General features: G+C 36.6%; 1 protein-coding gene across 2 annotated transcripts in view; it reads left to right on the forward strand.

Annotated features, from left to right (window-relative positions):
- Positions 1 to 382: 382 nt before the first annotated feature.
- The window catches only part of BNC2 (basonuclin zinc finger protein 2), a 244,169-nt gene continuing 226,306 nt past the window's right edge, over positions 383 to 18,245 (forward strand). The window contains exons 1-2 of one of the 2 annotated variants that reach the window (XM_075136751.1): positions 383 to 403; positions 1,119 to 1,319. In XM_075136751.1, coding sequence (XP_074992852.1) covers positions 383 to 403; positions 1,119 to 1,319 — 222 coding nt within the window. Of the gene's footprint in view, positions 404 to 957; positions 982 to 1,118; positions 1,320 to 18,245 lie in introns of those variants that run through there. The other variant, XM_075136750.1, reaches the window with a different exon arrangement.

Raw genomic sequence — 18,245 nt, forward strand, 5'->3', positions numbered from 1 at the left:
TAGTGGTATTATTTATCCTGGTATATAGTACTGTACCTTAAGTACAGAAAAAAGATCTTAAAGGAAAAATACTTTTTCTTTTGCGTTACTTTTTAACTGTGTGGGACTGGCTTCTTCTCTGCTGTGATTCATTTCTTTGTTCTTTACGATTTGAAAGGTGTATTGTATCTGCTTCAACCAGCTACTTAAAAAAACAAAACAAAACAAAAAACTACTTTTGATCTTTTGGGGGAGGGGAAGAAAGGGCTAGCTTTTTCATTTTTCCGTCCTTTCTTGCTCGCGATGCTGCTTAAGACACTTAGCAGTGGGCAAGGGAAGAAAGGGGTGTGAGAGATGAAATGTGCATGTGACTTTCTGGTTTTATTTCAAAAGGCGTTGGATCATGTCTTTTTTCCCCTCTTTGGTAAGAGTTTTATTTGGGATAGGAACGGACTATCCCACAATTCTTGTCTGACTAATATTTAGAAAATAACCAGGCCAACTTTTATGTTTTACTTCTAAGTGAATATTGACTGTATTTAAGAGTAATTGCTTGCTTGCTTGCTTGCTTGCTTCTTCCTTTTTCTTTTTTTTTTTAAGGTTTGCTAATCCTGTGTGGTAGGCAAGTGTCAGATATTACACGCTGTGCTTGACAGCATTGTTGAGGAAAAACAGAGAAAGACAGGGAAAGGGCCACAGCCTTTTCTTTCTCCCAATTCACTCTGATCATTGTGCTACTTAGAGAGAATGTGCGTGTGTGTGTATCTGTGTATCCGTAGACTGAAGGGTTAGTGCAGGATGTCATTTGGTGCCTGACAGTGGAGCAGTGCAGTTGACTCTTTGCTCTGCTATCCAATGACATCCAGTGGCTGAGAGTTTGAAGCTGATGGTTGGGTCTCCTTAGTGCTGCATGCACACCTGACAGGCAGCTGTTAAACTGAGCAAAGGCGAGCTTGGGGAGTCACAATCTATGCATAAATGATAGGGGTATCTGTGCTGAAGGTGCGAAAGAAGCTCTGACCCTCTCCCCTGAATCCCCCCTTCCCAAATGAAAGGCACAGTGCAGCTAGCTTCTTAACTACACTACACTCCTGCTACTGGCTGCCAAGAGGCTCAAAAAATCCACCTTCACTTTTCAGTCAGAAGAGGCAGAAGTGGATGTGAGAGACAGACACACACAGAGACACAGAGAGCGAAAGAGGGCAAGAGACTTGACTTTAAGAGACTCCTGCACTGACAACTCCATGCAGTTCGGAACAAGAACGGCAGCGACCGACTCTGGTTTCATGGGGACATGGCAGAACACTGACACTAACCTCTTATTCAGAATGTCCCAACAGGTACGTTACTTTCGTTTATTTTAAAACATGGCATTTTTGTGCTCTTTTTTTTCCCTCCTTTTTCTCTTTCTTTCCACGTTTCATTTTTGTTTCATTCATCACTACATAGTTAGCCTCTGAACTGTCATAACTATGTCATTGGAATGTGCATGGTTACTTCATTGCTTCCCTAAGGGCTCCTTTTTAAAAGAGGAAAAAATATTAAAGCTTTAAGTAAAAGCAAAGCATTTGTTTTAAAGTTTCCAAATAGAGCTTTGCTCGTAGTAAGACTGTTTTTCTTTCTTTGTTTGCTTTTGTTTTGTTCCACTCTCTTTCCCCTCGCTCTCCCCCCGTCCCATAAATAAAAGTATCTGCTATCCCAGCAAAACTCCTTTCTTTCTTCCTGAGCACATAAGCCCCCAAATCAAACTGATACTAAATTTAGGGGGCCCCTCAGAACGGCGTAATTGACTTCATGTGGCAGAACACAGTTTTATTCAGAGGGAAGGAGCGGCGAGCCGTCCTGCTGGAGCTGCTGCCAGCACGGAGCTGAGGGTCGTTAGAGGAGACAGTTTCAGTCCTCAGGTCCCTCTCCCGCTCCCTCTCCCCGCTCGCTCCCTCTCTCTCTCTCCCCCCTCTCTGCGGAGCTGTGCCTTGGCGTCCTCCCCAGAGCTGCTCCTTCACCGGGGGCCGCGTTTAAGGCAGCTTGGTATGCCGGTTCTGACGGGAAAGCGAAAATGTTACTGCAAGGCCAGTAATAACTGATAATTAATCACAGGAGCCAGTGTCTCTGTACCATGCACTTGGTGATACGCGCCCTGTGTGTTATAGCTAATCTTGCACAATTGCTTGGCTCTTCTGGGTGAAGGGAAAGGGGGGGAAAAAAAAAAAGAGGGAAAAAAAAAGAAAAAAAAGAGAGGGAGAAACTTTCAGCTTGGACGGGGCTCAAGCAGGGGAGGGAAGTTCAACCTGGAGGTTTTTAACAGGGTGACTCCCTACCAGGGGACGTTTTGCCTCTCTGAAAACCAGTTTCCAATTATGGACTGACACTGACTGATAATAATTGAAATACTGTGTTAGCCAAAAGAGGAGTTAGTAAATGATTTGTGTATTAATATTAGACTTTTATTTAACGTTGGACATATAAGATGAAGGAACTCATTTACCTGAGAGGCGTTGTACTGTAAGAAAAGAGAGGGAAAGTGATTAGGTTTTTATAGTTTACAGTAACAAAGCATGCCTGAATACTGGCCATAAAACGGTAATTTAATTAAAAAAAAACTTTAAAGCCAAGAAAAACTCCAAAGCAGATAGTTAATAACCAATAGCGGTTGTCTATGGACGACAGTTTAAGCAGTATAGCTCAGGACAGGATGAAGGCATTTGAATAAGGAATATTTTGATATATCCTGTAGAGGGACCCTGATTACTGCTGATACAGTACGCTGGTATAGAATGTAATCAACATAAGGCAAATAAGCAACTCTGTTCAATTTCTCATTCTTGAAAGTAAAAAAGTTCATTTCCTGGTAGAGATGCACATTTCAAAAACGCTGCTTGGCACTAGGAAGTGTGAACTGCTACTGCACTGCTTACAAGCCTTATCAGCAGTATGCACGTCTGTGATACATAACATATTTGGTTATAGTGGTACTAAGCCATAGCATGGAAAGCAGTTATTCAAATTACCTACTGTATTCTTTTAGTTAGAAGTGAGACTAAATTTTTGAGGTGGAGAAAAGGTTCTTTTCATTTCAGCCACAAAAGGGTTAACATAACTAGATCCAGATAACGATCAATTGATAAATGACGATTGAACTACATAGATAGTATTAGATTGCCTGTTTAGTATTAGACCTTTTTCAACAGATTTAGCCTCTGTGGTCTCTGGAATACTAGAAAATGTTCAACACTGACAAAGAAAGGAAACAAAACTAAATAAAAGAGCATCACAATGTGTAAGGGGGTAAAATAATTTGAAACAACTAGCTCATTAGACCAACCCAAACATTTATGCACGTAAGCTAGGCTGTTTGGTTTCTATTTTCTTTTTTAAATAATATTTTAAATGTGCTAATTCTTGATTATTAACTGGATTTTGTACATTATTGAACATGCGTGGTCATGTTGTATTCTGTATAGAAGGAGAGAATTAATGTACTAAATGATTAAATGTGTGGTAGATGCTGCATCAGTGTGTATCCTTCCATTGGAATACACACAGTAGCACTGCAAAGGTGGTAATGTCGAACAGATTTATTTCTTCAAAGTCTGTACTTAACGCGTTCGCGTACTGTGTTAATCTCCTTGTCATATTTTGTTTGTTTGTTTATCATGTGCTAAACATATTCAGTCCAAATATGCTTTCATCATGCTTTTAAGAGGAGGGTAAGTTATTTTGCTAAATGCATTTCTCTCCTCTTTTAGGATAATATTTTGTCTTATATTTCTGATTTGTTAAGGCTGTTAAAACTTGCTAGCTCGCGCAGACTATAAGCACAGACTCTGTGCAAGTGCAGCTCCAAATTTGTGTCTAAGTGCCAATGTTTCTTTCTAAATCACTAAAATTTTGAATGTTGTTTTCTGTTACCTATTTTCATCCATTTGCTTGTTAATTATTTTGAATCTATCTTCTGGAAATGTAAGTATTTTTGAATTTTTTCCTTTGCTTTAAGAAAAATTACTTTCATGAGTACAAATAACATGAAGTTATGAAATGTACATAACTTGCAAGCAAAGTTTGGCATGGTTTGAAAGAGCTGTTTAATGAAACTTTTCCAGCTATACATAGTAATGCTAGAGACATTTCTTTTTTAAATTTCTAAGTATAATGCTGGCTTTCCACATGTTTTTTAGAAGCAAACAAACTCTGAGCCCCATCACTTTTCCTTGGAGTTGTAACTTAATCTCAAGCAGGTTTTTAGTACAAAGATTGGAGCATGGGAAGAAGAATGATTTAGAACAAAACAAAACCATGCGATCCCTCCCTCCTCTTACCTCTCAACTCACACTGCACTGCTATTTGCATACTATAGGAATGAATAACTTTTCTCAGAATAAAAGGAAAACCTAGTTCGTTATGACAAGGAGCTGTATGTGTCTTAGAAAAATTAGGATTGATTGCATAGGTTTGGGCTATTAATAGCAAATATGATGGTATTTATTTTTGGATTATTTTCTTAGAGAATAGGAGTGCAAGAAAATGGCATCTTCACATTCCAGAGCAAATTTAGATTTTGGTGGGTTGAGAGGAGAAGAGGAATAGTCTCCTAAATTACCTGTGAGAAGTTTGACATGGCCACTTGACTGCATTGTTTTTCCTGTGCACCTTTTGTAAAAGTGCGTGATTCGCTTGAAAGGGGTCATCCCATTCTGTATACGGAAGAATGTCTGATAACCTGAAAGGGCATAAATCTTAACTTTTAAAAAGGAGTGCTTCTTTGGGTCACTTTGATCAGTGACAGGTCGAGAATGAGCAGAAACCCTTGGCTTCTCTTCCATGCTCATCTAGTTAAGTCCAGGGCACCCACTGCCCATTCTAGTTCTGGCAAGGAGTTGTTAACAACAGAAAGGAAGGTCTGGATTTGATTGATTAAAAAAAGCAGGCTTTTTTGATTGTCTGCTTTCATAAATGTTTTGTACATTTGTCAGAATAAGAAATGTCATTTTTCTTCATCCAGTTACCTTAAGGGCTGTAATGTTTTAAAATACTTTTAAGTCATTTCAGAAATGAGACCGTAAGAGAAATGGCTGTAACCCACAGTGACACAAAATGCCAGATCCATGTACCTTTTTGTTAAGAAAGAATTATGTTTAATCCGTTTCATACAAAAAGGTAATAGCCTTTCCAGAAGCTTTTTTCAATGTGAGAGTGAAAAAGCAGTATATCAGAATTATAAATGGATCTGTGCGTCATTATATAGTAATTTAGGATTCACTCAATGATGTAACAAAATTAACAACATAATTTCATTGTGTAACTGTATCTTATTAAAGAACAACTGTCTGACATTCTCTTACAGTTGCTTTATTTAACTTCATGCAAATATTATTAGTAGTGACATTTCTGTATTGTACATTAGATTCTCTCATTAGCATGATGTGTTAGTTATCACCAGAGAAATCACTTCTAGATAGGTGAGCGGGAAGCCAAGAAAACTAAAAATTAAATCAATGATGTATATTAATATAGACGTGTCTGTTCACGAGAGATATGGTACAGTAAATTCAGCTTCTTTTCCTTGCATAAATGCATGCTTATTCCAAGGAAAACTAAATAAATACTTACAATACGTGGAGCATGCATTAATATTGCTAGAAATATTAAACTGTATACAACGTGCACTGCCTGTTTTGAGCTGTACTTGTATTCTTCAATCTGATAGTTCCTAACATTGATGTAGACATAGGCACATAAACTGTTTATTGAACCAGTATTTAAAAATAGGAGCGTTGTGTAATGTCTAATGGATTGAAGGTGAAAGCTTTTTAAATGTTCCTGGATTGCTGGTCATAGAGGTTGTATGCAATTTTAACATTTATTAAGTAATTAAGTGTTTTACTGTAACGTATAACTATTCTTTTAATATAGGTATACATGCAAAAAAGTTCAAACTGAATTTGACAACAGGCTAAATTCCATACATTGATTTATTATGAACATTTTGGGAGGAAGATTAGCATTGGTAAAATGCATTTTGTAGTTTACGGTAGTTAACAATTGCCTCTGTCAGTAAGTGTCAGCAAACATAATAATTTTATTTAATATATTTTTTTTTTATCACACCATTTTAAAGATTAGCTGACCCCAGGTGGTTTTTTGTTGTTATTGTTCATGAATAAGTTCATCTGCTAGTATGAATTCAGAAGCTTTATCAGGTTACATTGTCTCATTTCAGACACTTCCTTTAATTTTGTTGGGTATTTTGGTAAAGCATGGTTTAGACCTGTAATGGTTCATGTACTTTTAGCAAATTCAAAATATTTGCATCAAGAATTTTGTGCTGCTTCTGATGTGCCTTAGAATAGAGGCATTAGAAAATATTGTACATGGCAAAAGCGCAGGATGTTCTGTATGACATATAGCACTAGACATACAAGTACATGCAGTGGTAGATACATGGCTATGTGCATAATACGTGATTAAGAATAAAAAACCCCTCTCAATAGCTTCTCTTACTGTGTTCAGTATTTGCAGGAGAACTAAAACACAGCAAAATGTTCCCCATTCCTCTCTATACATATTAACCTTGCACATATACACATACAGTGTTTGAACATATTTCTGCCATTGTATATTTTAGTTGATGATGTGCTAAGAACACTGTGAGATCTTTGCTTAACTTTGAGATATGTATGCACAAAACTGTAAAACCTGCATGAAGCATTGAAGCATATATTAAAGCACATGCTCAAATATATTGTGCAATAAGCACTAGTGTTTAACATTTTAAAATGTATAGTTTCTTCTATTTTTTATTTTTCTACTTTGTATTTTAGTAGTTTCTTATTCATGTATAGTTTTATGGGGATTTGATTAATGTAGTGACAGAACAGATTTGGTATATAACAGCAGCAGAGTCTCCTGCTCTTATGTCAGGGTTAAGAGCCAAGGCAAATCTTCCCTAACTAATTAGATGCTGAGTAAGGCATCTTAGTGAAGTTGGGGCAAAAGTGAATGGGTCACAGCTGAGGCAAGATTGCAAGGACTGTAGTGATAGTGAAAGCATTCGCATTTGCCAGGTCGTTGTGACACTGTGCTGATTGCAAAGGAACACTCTGTTCACTGATACAGAACTGCCGTCATAAAGTACAATCAGAAACAAAAGCTTTAAAGAGCTTTTACTTTTTACTAGAAATGCTCAAAACATATGCTGTGTATAGCTTTCTTTGCTCAGTTATTTTTCTCGAACAATAGTGCTTGTGCTTTTGTAAAAGGATTTGCCTTGTAGACTAATGGTTCTTTGCAGTTTAGAAGAATTTCCAAACTTGGGGCTCCTGGTATACCCAGGAGGTGATGAATCATACTGGCTCAAGAAAGAGAAGGCTGAAACAGAGAAGAGGGAGAAGGGAGAATTCCATTGTTGCTGTCTCTTAATCTTTTAGTTCAGAAAGAGAATCACTAATGCAGCTTTTTACTATAACTCAGAGAGCGTAATGACAAAATTTCAGCATCTAGATAAACTGTAATTAAGGGATTAATTTTTTGCCCAGCCCGCCTGTAGAAAGGGGTAAACTTAAAAAGCAGTTTTATTAAATGAAAGTCTGTGTGTTTATATACAGTTTTTCAGTGAGGCAAAATGCATTCTATAGCTTAACATCAGTCTGTCTGACAAATGTCCAAAATAAGAGACTGTACATCAGCCTATGGACAGGCATCTGTTGCTTTGTTACTGCTCACCCCACTCATTATAGTAATGCCCTAATGCCTCCTTTCCCTTACTGAAATACTTGACAACTGTTTTCTAAATGATTTTCCTTCACTGACAAAGAAAACAGTGCCACTTGTATGGCTGTGTCACACAACATTTTGTCATAGAGAGGCCATCTCTTTCGGGGGGCAGGGGGTGAGCATCTCGGAATTGCTTTGATCAGTGTGAACTTGCCAACAATGTACCATTGATGCTATTCTGACCCTCTCGGGAAGCCATTGCATCCCCATCCTCTACCGGTGATGCGTATCTGTGCACTTGTGCAAAGGAAAAGAGAGAGTGTCATCTGCCACTTACAGAGCACGGGAGTTCAGAAGAGAAAATGACAAGATTACGATCCTGCTATTCCTTCCTGTGCACAACACAGAAGTCTGCAAGCTTTTCTTATAAAGTGAATAATAAGTGGTACTTTAAGAAGCTTTATGGAAAGTGAGAGAATTGATACTGGGATTGTCATTAAAACCGAAATGTACTGTCACTGGCAGGTAAACTTACTGTGATATTCGAGATGATGTTTATTTGGAAATGGACCACAACACAAATATGTCAGTAGAGATCAGTGCTGCAGTCTGCCTACCTGTGCATTTTGGAATATGCCCCTTATAGAAGAATTTGAGTGGTGTGGTACGTGTCTCTGTTTTTTTGTGATACCTAGTGTGACTAATGTTGAAAAGAGCTTTAATTGCTCTTCTTTTTCTCAGTAATTTTTAACAACTCAGGGAACAGTGAGACACACTTGATGAACACAACTTGTTTATTTGTGATGGTTCTTTTTAAACTTTATTTAACCAGAATTCCAGGAAGGGAGATAGATTACCTGATTCTTTTCATGTGTATTTTCTCCATGCATTCCATAGTGTATTTCTTAAAGATTGGTAACTTAAAAATGCGATACTTCTGGCTTTGAACAGTTTGAATGAAAATGTCATACACTGTAGTTCTTTTCAGATGAACAATTCAGCATTTGGTGTGTACTAGTGAGAGGAAAATAGAATATAAAGGATCATATCCTCACCGTGATCCGAGCATGTGTTTTCCATTCATGTCATTGGAGGCCCTGTCATGCATCAAGGACAGCATATAGTTTAGGTACAGAATTACAGATAGCAGCGTATTAGCCTTCAGAATGAGCTGTAACTAGGAGCTCAATTCTACAAGCCTTCTGTGTGCGTGTAACTCTTATGAAGCTAAATGTGCAGGTATTTTGCAAGACAAGATTCTACAATGGTAAAGAAAGTTGCTCTTGTGTATTTTAATCTTTCCTATTATTTAGACAATAAGGAGATGAACATCATTTAAAAAAAAAAAAAGCTAGGCATTGCACTTTCTTAAAGAAATCTAAACCTGGCTTCCTGTTTTATCACAATCCAAAAATTAAACCAGGTTCTCTGTTAAAGCCTCTGGTCAGGTCTGAGCTTTTAGGCATTGTAGGCCTGTGTATGATTTTACGTATAAGTTACTGAAAGTTCAGTTTTTCATGGGTTATCCTGGAAGCCAGTGCAAAATTGTGGTTGCTTCCAGTTTGCCTCTGAAGTTTTGAATTTTTTGAACCAGAAATCTCAAAATGAAATTTGGGCAGTGTAATTCAACATGAAATTAAATTGGAGGAGAAATGTTTACGAGACTCCTTGCTAACTGGAATTGCCAACTTTTCCATAGGAAAAGTAGCAACACAGGAGGATAAAAGGTAATTTAATCAATAAAGTAGCATTTTGAAAGGAATTATTCTCATTTACATAAAAATTTGGCTTCCCAAAGTGTTCTGTCTTCTTTGTTTTCTCATTAAGGGGGGGGAAAAAAAAAAAAACAAACAAATCTGAAGATATTATTGTCAGATCTTTTTATGCAGATTGATTTCCTTTTAACATATTCATTGCCCTTTGCCGGCACAGAATACAAGACCTTGTGTACTGTACTGCAGGTTTATTGCTGCTTTCAGAGGGATGTCTTGTGAGATGTTACGGCTCCTGCGGAAGTACAACGGCAAAATTTCATTTTATGATAGATCATTATTGATATCCTTTATTTATTTATGCCTTTCCTCATTTTTTCTTTCCCCACAGTTTTTCTTGCTCTGTGTATAGATCTGAACATGTATTAAAAGAAAAACTCTTATTGGTAGTAACTGAATTATTAAAACAATCTTGATTATAAGGGACTACAGGAAGAAATGAGGGACAGAGAGGAGAAGCATCCCTTCCATGGATGGCTGAATGTAGGTGCTGACATGCAAAGAGTTCAGTGTTTTGTATTTCAGGGTGCCAGTATGCAAGAGCATGATAAAAATGTGCGATGCCCTGGCTTATTACATGGAAGGTGCAGAAAAGCATCTCAGTTTGATCTCTACTTTGTACAATTTCTTAACCAGGACATTGCTAATATTTAAAAAGGAGCCCTCGGTATATTTGTATTCCTGTATCTCAAATATGAGCTTTGTGTTTATTTGACAAAATAAATACCAAGAAAAATAGGAAAATTAAACTCATAGAGTGCTTGAACACTTTTTTCTGCACAGACTTAGTAGACAAAAAATAATCAGCGTGGACGTCAGTGAGTTGTTTAAAAACTATTAAAACCACAAACCTGTATCAGTGTGTTCAGACTTAGTTCTTAATTAAATACGTGCCAAGTCTTTTTTTTCTTGCAGGAATTCTCTAAAACTTAAATTTTATGGCAATCTAAAAATGGAGTTCATAGGAAAACAGTCTCCTCAGAAGTGGTAGCGACTGTATTTCTCAGTAGTGGACATTGGGGTTTTCACACTTCCTATTGTAACTTTTAGTGGCTGTTTGTTCCCTGGACAGTTTACTTTTTAAAAAACATAAATTTGATAAGAACATCTGAAATAGATGTCTTGGGGAGGAGGGAGGTACAAACTAATGAAGAGTATGCAAGGAAAAAAATAATTACTTCCAGCTGGCTTTATATAATAAAACTACTATTAAAATGAGGAGCTCCATTAGCAAGGCTTTAATTATATATTTTCTTACATTTCTAAATAAACACCATAGTCTTTAGAAAAATAACACTTAAATGAGTTAAGCGTGACAGCCCTCGCTCTAGCCAGAGAAAAATATAAAGAAGTACCAACTCATCTACCCTGCTTTAATGCCCCACAGCAGTTGACATTGCTGGAATGCCTCCTGCAGCTGGTGGCATATGACTGTCATTTGCAGGCAGGATATACGGAGAGTTTACACAATGGAGGCATTCATGAAAGTGTTCCTCATCTGGGACTCCTGCAAGCTCTCATTTTATTGACCCTGTCAGAATTTAACTGGTAGGCTGTCAAATTATGTGTTGCTTTATCTAATATTAGTTTTTCTTTTAAATTAGAATGCACGGAATAAGGGGTTGTGGAAAGCAGGTATGAAAAGCAAAAACAACTTCTGGCTTACTGTTTCTAAACCAGGAAAAACAGAACAGCTGTATAAGAACTTTGTCATTTGTGCTACAAATTGTAAGGATTCTATTTTTTGTTCAAGATTAAATAATGTGATTTATTTATAGAGTTTTTTCAGGGCTTGGGGTCGGGTGGGTTTTTTTAGCATTAAACAAAAATCCGTTTTCTATATTACCATATCCCTCAAGTGAAACTTGAACATCGGGGTACAAACAGGTTTATGAAACAGCTCACTCTTTAACTGCTGGTGTCCTTAAAGATAGCAGGAAAAGTGCTTTCTATACAAGCTTCCCCAAAAAGACATTTATTCATATGCTTTGCTGCATCTTTATGCAGAATGCCATAAAGAAATGCCCAATACTTAACGGTTTTTATAATGTTCTGCAAACAATGTAATAATCTGAGAAGTGATTTATGATTATAAATATGTTCTTTATATCACAGATTGGCTGCTTATTAATTCAATGGTGTTGAGGCATGACCTCTCCAAAGCTATAATTTGCATAAAAAAATAAAATGTGTGCACAGCTTTATTGATATCTGGGAGAGAGCTGGTTATAGCAGCAGTCAGCACACCAAAACATTGGCTTCATGCAGATGGAGCATACTGCAAGAAAAGTACCTGACGCAGTGAGTTACTCATTTTAATAGATCCTCTTATCCACCAGTCCATTGTTAACGCAATGCTAAAGTTCAGTTCAGGGCTGCGGGGGCGGGGGTGGGAAGAGAGAGAGGGAAGGAGAAAGAGTGATCAGATTGTTTTAACGAAAACAAATTTTAACCTGGAGGCTGTCAATCACTTCATTTCTGCTAGGAAAAAAACCTCAACTCACCATACATGTTTTTGGTCCTATATAGAAATAAGGTATGGCATCTGTCTGTCTGACATGGTATCTCATTATCATAGATTTTACTTATTTCCTTATCATTGTTCTACTTTTAAAAAAACGTTGGATTTCTACTAGAATAGTGATAGCTGAATAGTAAACACTGTTTTACATTAAGAAATGTATATGGCTGACTGTGTTTGTCTTGTGCCATGTATAATTTCCAGTTTCTTCTGACTTTGCTTCCCTCTTTTCTAGAATACAAAATAATTTTAAACACAAAAGGCAAAGTAATCTAAATATGATTTTATTACACTATTTTGCAACGTGTCCTGAAATATTGCTGTGGAATCTACCGAGATGTTGATTTTTCTCTGCAGGGATAAATAAGACAGACAACTGAAACATTTTAATTCCCTTGGAAATATGTATTTTTTTCCCATTTGATGTAGCATTCTGAAGACACTGTCTTCCCTTAAATAATTAAAAAATAAAATTGGTTGCATGAGCTGTAGTATTAAATTAGTATTTAGCAAATCAAAGATAAGTTATTTACGAGAACTTGACAAATGTAGAATCTCTCTCATGATAAGTGAATTTTCATTCCAAGGAAAATGCTACTTCTCCAGTTTTGGCATAGCACTTACGGTAAAGTGGCATTTTTTGTTTTCCGCAAAAAATTGAGAAAGAATTGAAGTAGACACATACTGGTGTATTTCCTTGTCAATGAGGATAGTTTCATTAGTGGCTTCTCAGTCTGATTGTCTAAGGAGAGAAGTAAAAGCTGGGTTTTAGAACACAACCAAGAACATGGAAAATGTTCAAACAACAGTAAAAATGATTAGTGAATTTCCTACATCCTCAATCATCAGACTTACCTGACAATTTATTTAAAAGAATTTCTATCCGTTTTTTCCATTGAGAAGGCTTGTTTGAGGTAGTCAGCCTGTCAGTACAATATTACAGGTCAAAAACAAGGCATCTCAAAAGGAAGAACAATACTTTACAACACTAGAAAACTTTAAGTGCCTACTCCTGTTCTTACTAAAGTCAATACAAGTATCATCTATAATCACGGAACTGGTCTGAGAGCTTTTCCTACAGTCTTTCCTCAGGAAGAGGTAATTTGTGTTTTCCTTGTTCCGTGGTGGAGCACGTCTAAGATACATATTAAGTGAAGAAATAATTGTAGAAGTAAAATTTGGGGAAGGGATTAGGCATTAGAGCATCATACTCTAGTTTCAAATAATGCAATATTTGTAGAAGTATGACCTTTAAAATCTAGGTTCTTCAAAATTTTAATTACACAGTTTAGAGAAACTCTGTGGTATATGCTAGCTGTTTGAAAAAAATAATCCTCTGATAACTCAGTGCTGGGCATTTTTTTACTTTAAAATGCAATTTTATTCTTGCATAAAAAAGTATGTTTCATTAATCCATATCTTAATTAACGAAATCTTTCAGAAGGCAGTGGAAGGAAATCATTTAACTCGTAGCATAAACAGCAATGATCTTAAAAAGTAAAACAACATCACAAATCCCCAAAACAAAACTAACCCCACTTTAAACATCTGTAGTTGGTATTTATGTATCTTTTGCATGAAAGTTGCTTAGACTTGCTTTCTCCACATTCTTATTTTGCTTTTTGCTAATGTTGTGAAGCTAAAAGTCAGGTGTGAAAATGTTAAAGCAATTCAATGCATATGCAATTTTATAATTACAAAATTGAAATTTGGTTTTCTCCAAATAGACCTATATAGATAATCTTTTCTATGATTCTTCAATTTGCATTTTTAAAGGTCTATTTTTTATGATACCGAACTGAAATAAAACTTTTCTAACATGTAAAGTGCATGAAGTATGTAAATATGTAAAATTTGTAAAGTAAAGCTGTAGACATGGGACTGATTTTAAATGACTGGGTTTTTTTTCTGAACCAATCCCTTCTATACCACATCCCCATCCCTTCCAAAATTCAGCAGTGGTCAGGTGTGGCATTTTGATTCTATCCACTGACTTGCATATGCATGTTTATACACCCACAAACTGTAAAAAGAAAACTGACTAAATGTGGCTTCAGGGAAAAGAAGGGAGTGGTGGGCGCAGATACCAGCTGGAGCTTGATGCATGTGTTCTCTTCTGTGGCACCGTTTTGTTGTTGATGTGGGAATGTAGCTAAACAGTGGCTACAGATGCTCCACTAAATAAGGATCCACATAAATTCCAGCTGTGAACTTGTGATTCATCCTTCCCTGCACAAAAGATATGTTTCCATATGTCCCATTATGTTCCATATTTGATTTTTATCACACACTGTGTGCCAGTCTGAATCTCGTCTACATGCTTTTTATGAATTCTGTAACCCTTTCTCTCTTCCTCCTTTGAATTAGAGTCATAACACCCCCCAGCCTCCATGCAGAAAATCCACATTACAATAATCCAGCATCCTTGTAAATAATTTTTTAATGAATCAAGTACATGAATAATGTATCTATGGAACCACTGTAACACAGAGTCTGGACATATCTATAGAAAATCATAGTAGTCAATTTGAAAAGTATTTCTCTTGAAGGTAACTCTGCAGTCCTTAAAATGATCCGAGTTCTAAATAATTTCATCGTTAAAAATACTTGTATTTTACTTTACCTACTCTAAATGGATTTTTGTGATATTATCTGTAATCATTTCAGGTATCTAGTGTACATAGATTCTCTTTATAAGTATGTAATTGATTGAGAAGGACTCTCATTTTGAATTATGAATAATATCCATTGTTAAACCATGTATGCTCGCTGAGACTCACTGAAAAGAACTGCAAAACTGTCACTGGTTCCATGGTACCAAATAAAATATGTTCGTTAGGTGGTATTTTTTTTTATATTGCTCTTATCCATTATATTCTCTAGATTGGAATTCAGAGTATTTTTTCTTCTGTTACCATAATGTAGATATGGAAATTGCATCTAGAAATGTAGGCATCTGTGGCCCCAAGAGCATACAAAACCCCATAGTTTAAAATATTAAAAAAAACAAAGTGAGGATTTTTAAAATGCTAGCTGAATTGAAGTGTAGGCTTTTGAGTCGGCTTATTGTAATATAGTTAGGATAAACATGGCCCCTGCCTCCTAATTGGGGTGAAATACAGCTGCTGGTCAGCTCTGTAAGAAACATAGTGCTGCTAGAGCTTTGCAGTAAGTTTTACGTATGATAATCATTGACTATCATGAAACTACTCACAACATGAGGCAGAAGTCAGCATTGTCGTGTTAAACAGCTGTAGTCTAGAAAGTATCTGTCTTTGTGAAGGTAAAAACCTCAGAGGCTGCTGTAATTATTACAGTAATGATTAAAGTAGAAAATTTGGTCATTGGCTTTTGCAAGTTGTTGAAGCCAATGCTTCTAGCTCTAGCAAACGTTAAACGGCGTATCAGGAACTGGATGAAATGCTTGCAGTCGTCAGAAGTGAAGTTTCTGTGCAGATGTTGCAGCAGTGCTGTAATTTCCGTACTAGTCAATTACAGCATACTCACCTACATAGGTTGTTGTAATTTTGTTGACTGAAGAAAAGTGCTATGAGAATACAGTTTTCTGAAACAAGGTGTATCAAAGCAAATAGTGATATCTGCTCTAAAGAAGCATCATTTAGCTATCTGCAGAATTTGATGTCCAGTGCTTTTTTGTCTATTGTGTTGCAAGGAAAAATAAGTCTGTTCATAATTGAAATTCTCCAGGCAAGTCAGATATCAACATTATACCAACATTTTTCAACAGAACGGGTAGTTAATTAGTTGTATTTTAAATTGAAGGTCACTGTGTTATAGATTTCTGTGGGAACAAAAAGAGAGAGCATCTAGTTAAAATGATGAGTGAGTGGGGCCTGTTCTCTGCAGTGTCTGAGGTACTGTTGAGTTGAACCACTGGTCACTGTCAAATTCCAATCAAAATGCAGATAAGTTTAGCATAAACATAATAAGGTGTTGGTGTGTTTCCAGAACTGTAAAGAAGACTTTAACTGGAGAAGAAGCTGGAGATTAACAGTTTGTTTTACAGCTAGGTTAGGTATTTCAAATCAAGTGACTGGTGCTGCTTGTAACGAAGCATCTGCAAAGTGTGTCAGTGTGACGTTGGTATTCTGTGTTCAAGAAGTTCAATGTCAACACAGCTGTGACTTACCACTTTTAGCAACCTCTCAACTGGGAATTAGATAAAATACCTTTAATTTGGGCATGAGGTTGGGGGAGAGTACTAGGATGGGAGTACAATTCCAGATGCTATTAATTTTCACAAAATAACATTTGTGTGCTTTGTCTTGCCAGATAGTCTACAATGCTTTTCCTCATTTCACGTGCCAGGCTGTTTTTATATTATCATTTCCTTCTCTGCTGTGTTTATCTTTTCTGAAAATGGTGAATGTAAGCTATTACGGACTGGGTGGGTGGCACACATTTGCACAGTAACTTTTAAAACACAGAGCAAGCATTTTATTTGGGTTTTGAAAACCACTGAGAGAACTTAATGCAGCTGCTCTCATGGCATCAAAGTGAAACATGTAAAAATCTCACTTTCTATTCTAAATAACCTTAGGGCTGTTGAGTCAGATATTTCCGGGTTGACGTGTTTTGCACAGGAGTGACAGTGGCATTGAGTATATATAGTAAATCTTAACGTTCCACAGAATCTCTTCACTCTTTTATGAGCTTCGCAGGGTACTCATCCTTAACAAAATGTCAAGTTAAAACATGTCACTTTGCCATAGCTGAAATTACTTACTTGTTTTTAATCAAAAAGCAACTCTTAATGGGCTGTTTTACTGTAGGCAGTAAGGAAAGGAGCTTTCCAGTTTATCAGCAAGTGGTTCTTCTGACCCATCATTTGCTGTCATTCCTACTTCTTATCCAGCAATGTTTTCCTGGTTTTGGCTGGGATGGAGTTAATTTTCTTCCTAGTAGCTGGTATAGTGCTGTGTTTTGGATTTAGTATGAGAACAATATTGATAACATGCTGATATTTTAGTCGTTGCTAAGTAGTTGCATGATTAAAATCTGAGGATGCTGAATCAGGATGCTGGTGCTGCATATCCTACACCAAGTAGAATTAATATTTTTAGCAAAAGCTAAGCCTTTTTTAATGCACGTCTTTCAGTTCCATTAAGCAGTAGTCCTGTGTTTCCTAGGAACTTTACTGTATCTGTGATCTTTGTCAGAGGCAGAGGTGGTCTTGCTGATAGTAAGGTGATTTGTGGTACAGTGCTTCTTTGATTTTAGTTTTCCAAAAACTCAGGATGAATTTAAGATAAGAGGTGCCATATATTCAATCCTTGGATCCTATCCTGTGAAGTAGAAGGCTTTCTTAACTGGCGGCACTCAGAAGCTCAAGCTGTACAAGTTCAGTGAATTCAGTTCATATTCTTTTTAAGACTGAAATGGCTCTTCAGTTTCTAGGCCAGTTAATAATCCTCTTAACTATGCTGTACATATCGCAGATGGTGCTTGACGGACTAGTCAGTGTCTCAAAGGTCACCACAACACTATTAAGCTACATCACTATGCCCTTTGTTTCTTGAGGATGCTTCTGCTACAGTACTTGTTACTTGAAAAAAATTATAGCAGTAAAGTTTGGGTTTTGTTTTAAAAGAAAACCTTAACCACTTCTCTCCTCACCAACAAGTACTTCAAATGTGGAGTCGTTTCTTGTCAATGAAGTGCTCTGGAGTTTAGCATTCTGCTGATACAGGTATGACCGGTGGTCTCATTCAGTTCGCTGGTATTTTTTTGTGTGAAGATGTAACAGCGGCGGTGACTGATATTTTAATTTTTGATCATAGTTGCCTTTTGGAGCTTTTATTATGCTTTTATCTCAGCACCTGAGAAATAGAAACATTTAAAGTATTCTAGAAATTCTTGTGGCCAAAGCCGTATGTGTTCCTTCTGTGCAGCTTGAAAACACTGAAATAACTAAAGGATGTTTTAAAAGCAAATAGGAGAAAGCAAGTCTTTAAATGCTGTTATTGTTGCTTTATTGAAATATGTACAACCGTAGCCACAAAAAGCTGCACACCTTTGTCCTAGCTGCAGAAACATACAGTGAAAAATCTTTCTGTTTGGGGTAATGCATGTTTATCAATATGTATTTTACAGCAAAAATGTCATTCTTTTGTCTTGTAACTAACAGTCCGCACTTGTTTGTTATATTACTGAAGTAATGTAACTTTACAAGGCCAGGCTCAGATTTGGAGAGATAGCTTGCAAATTGCAAAGCTACTTGTTTTTTATCTGAGACGAGGACT

Source organism: Calonectris borealis, chromosome Z (assembly GCF_964195595.1).
Source record: "Calonectris borealis chromosome Z, bCalBor7.hap1.2, whole genome shotgun sequence".
Lineage (NCBI taxonomy): Eukaryota > Metazoa > Chordata > Aves > Procellariiformes > Procellariidae > Calonectris > Calonectris borealis.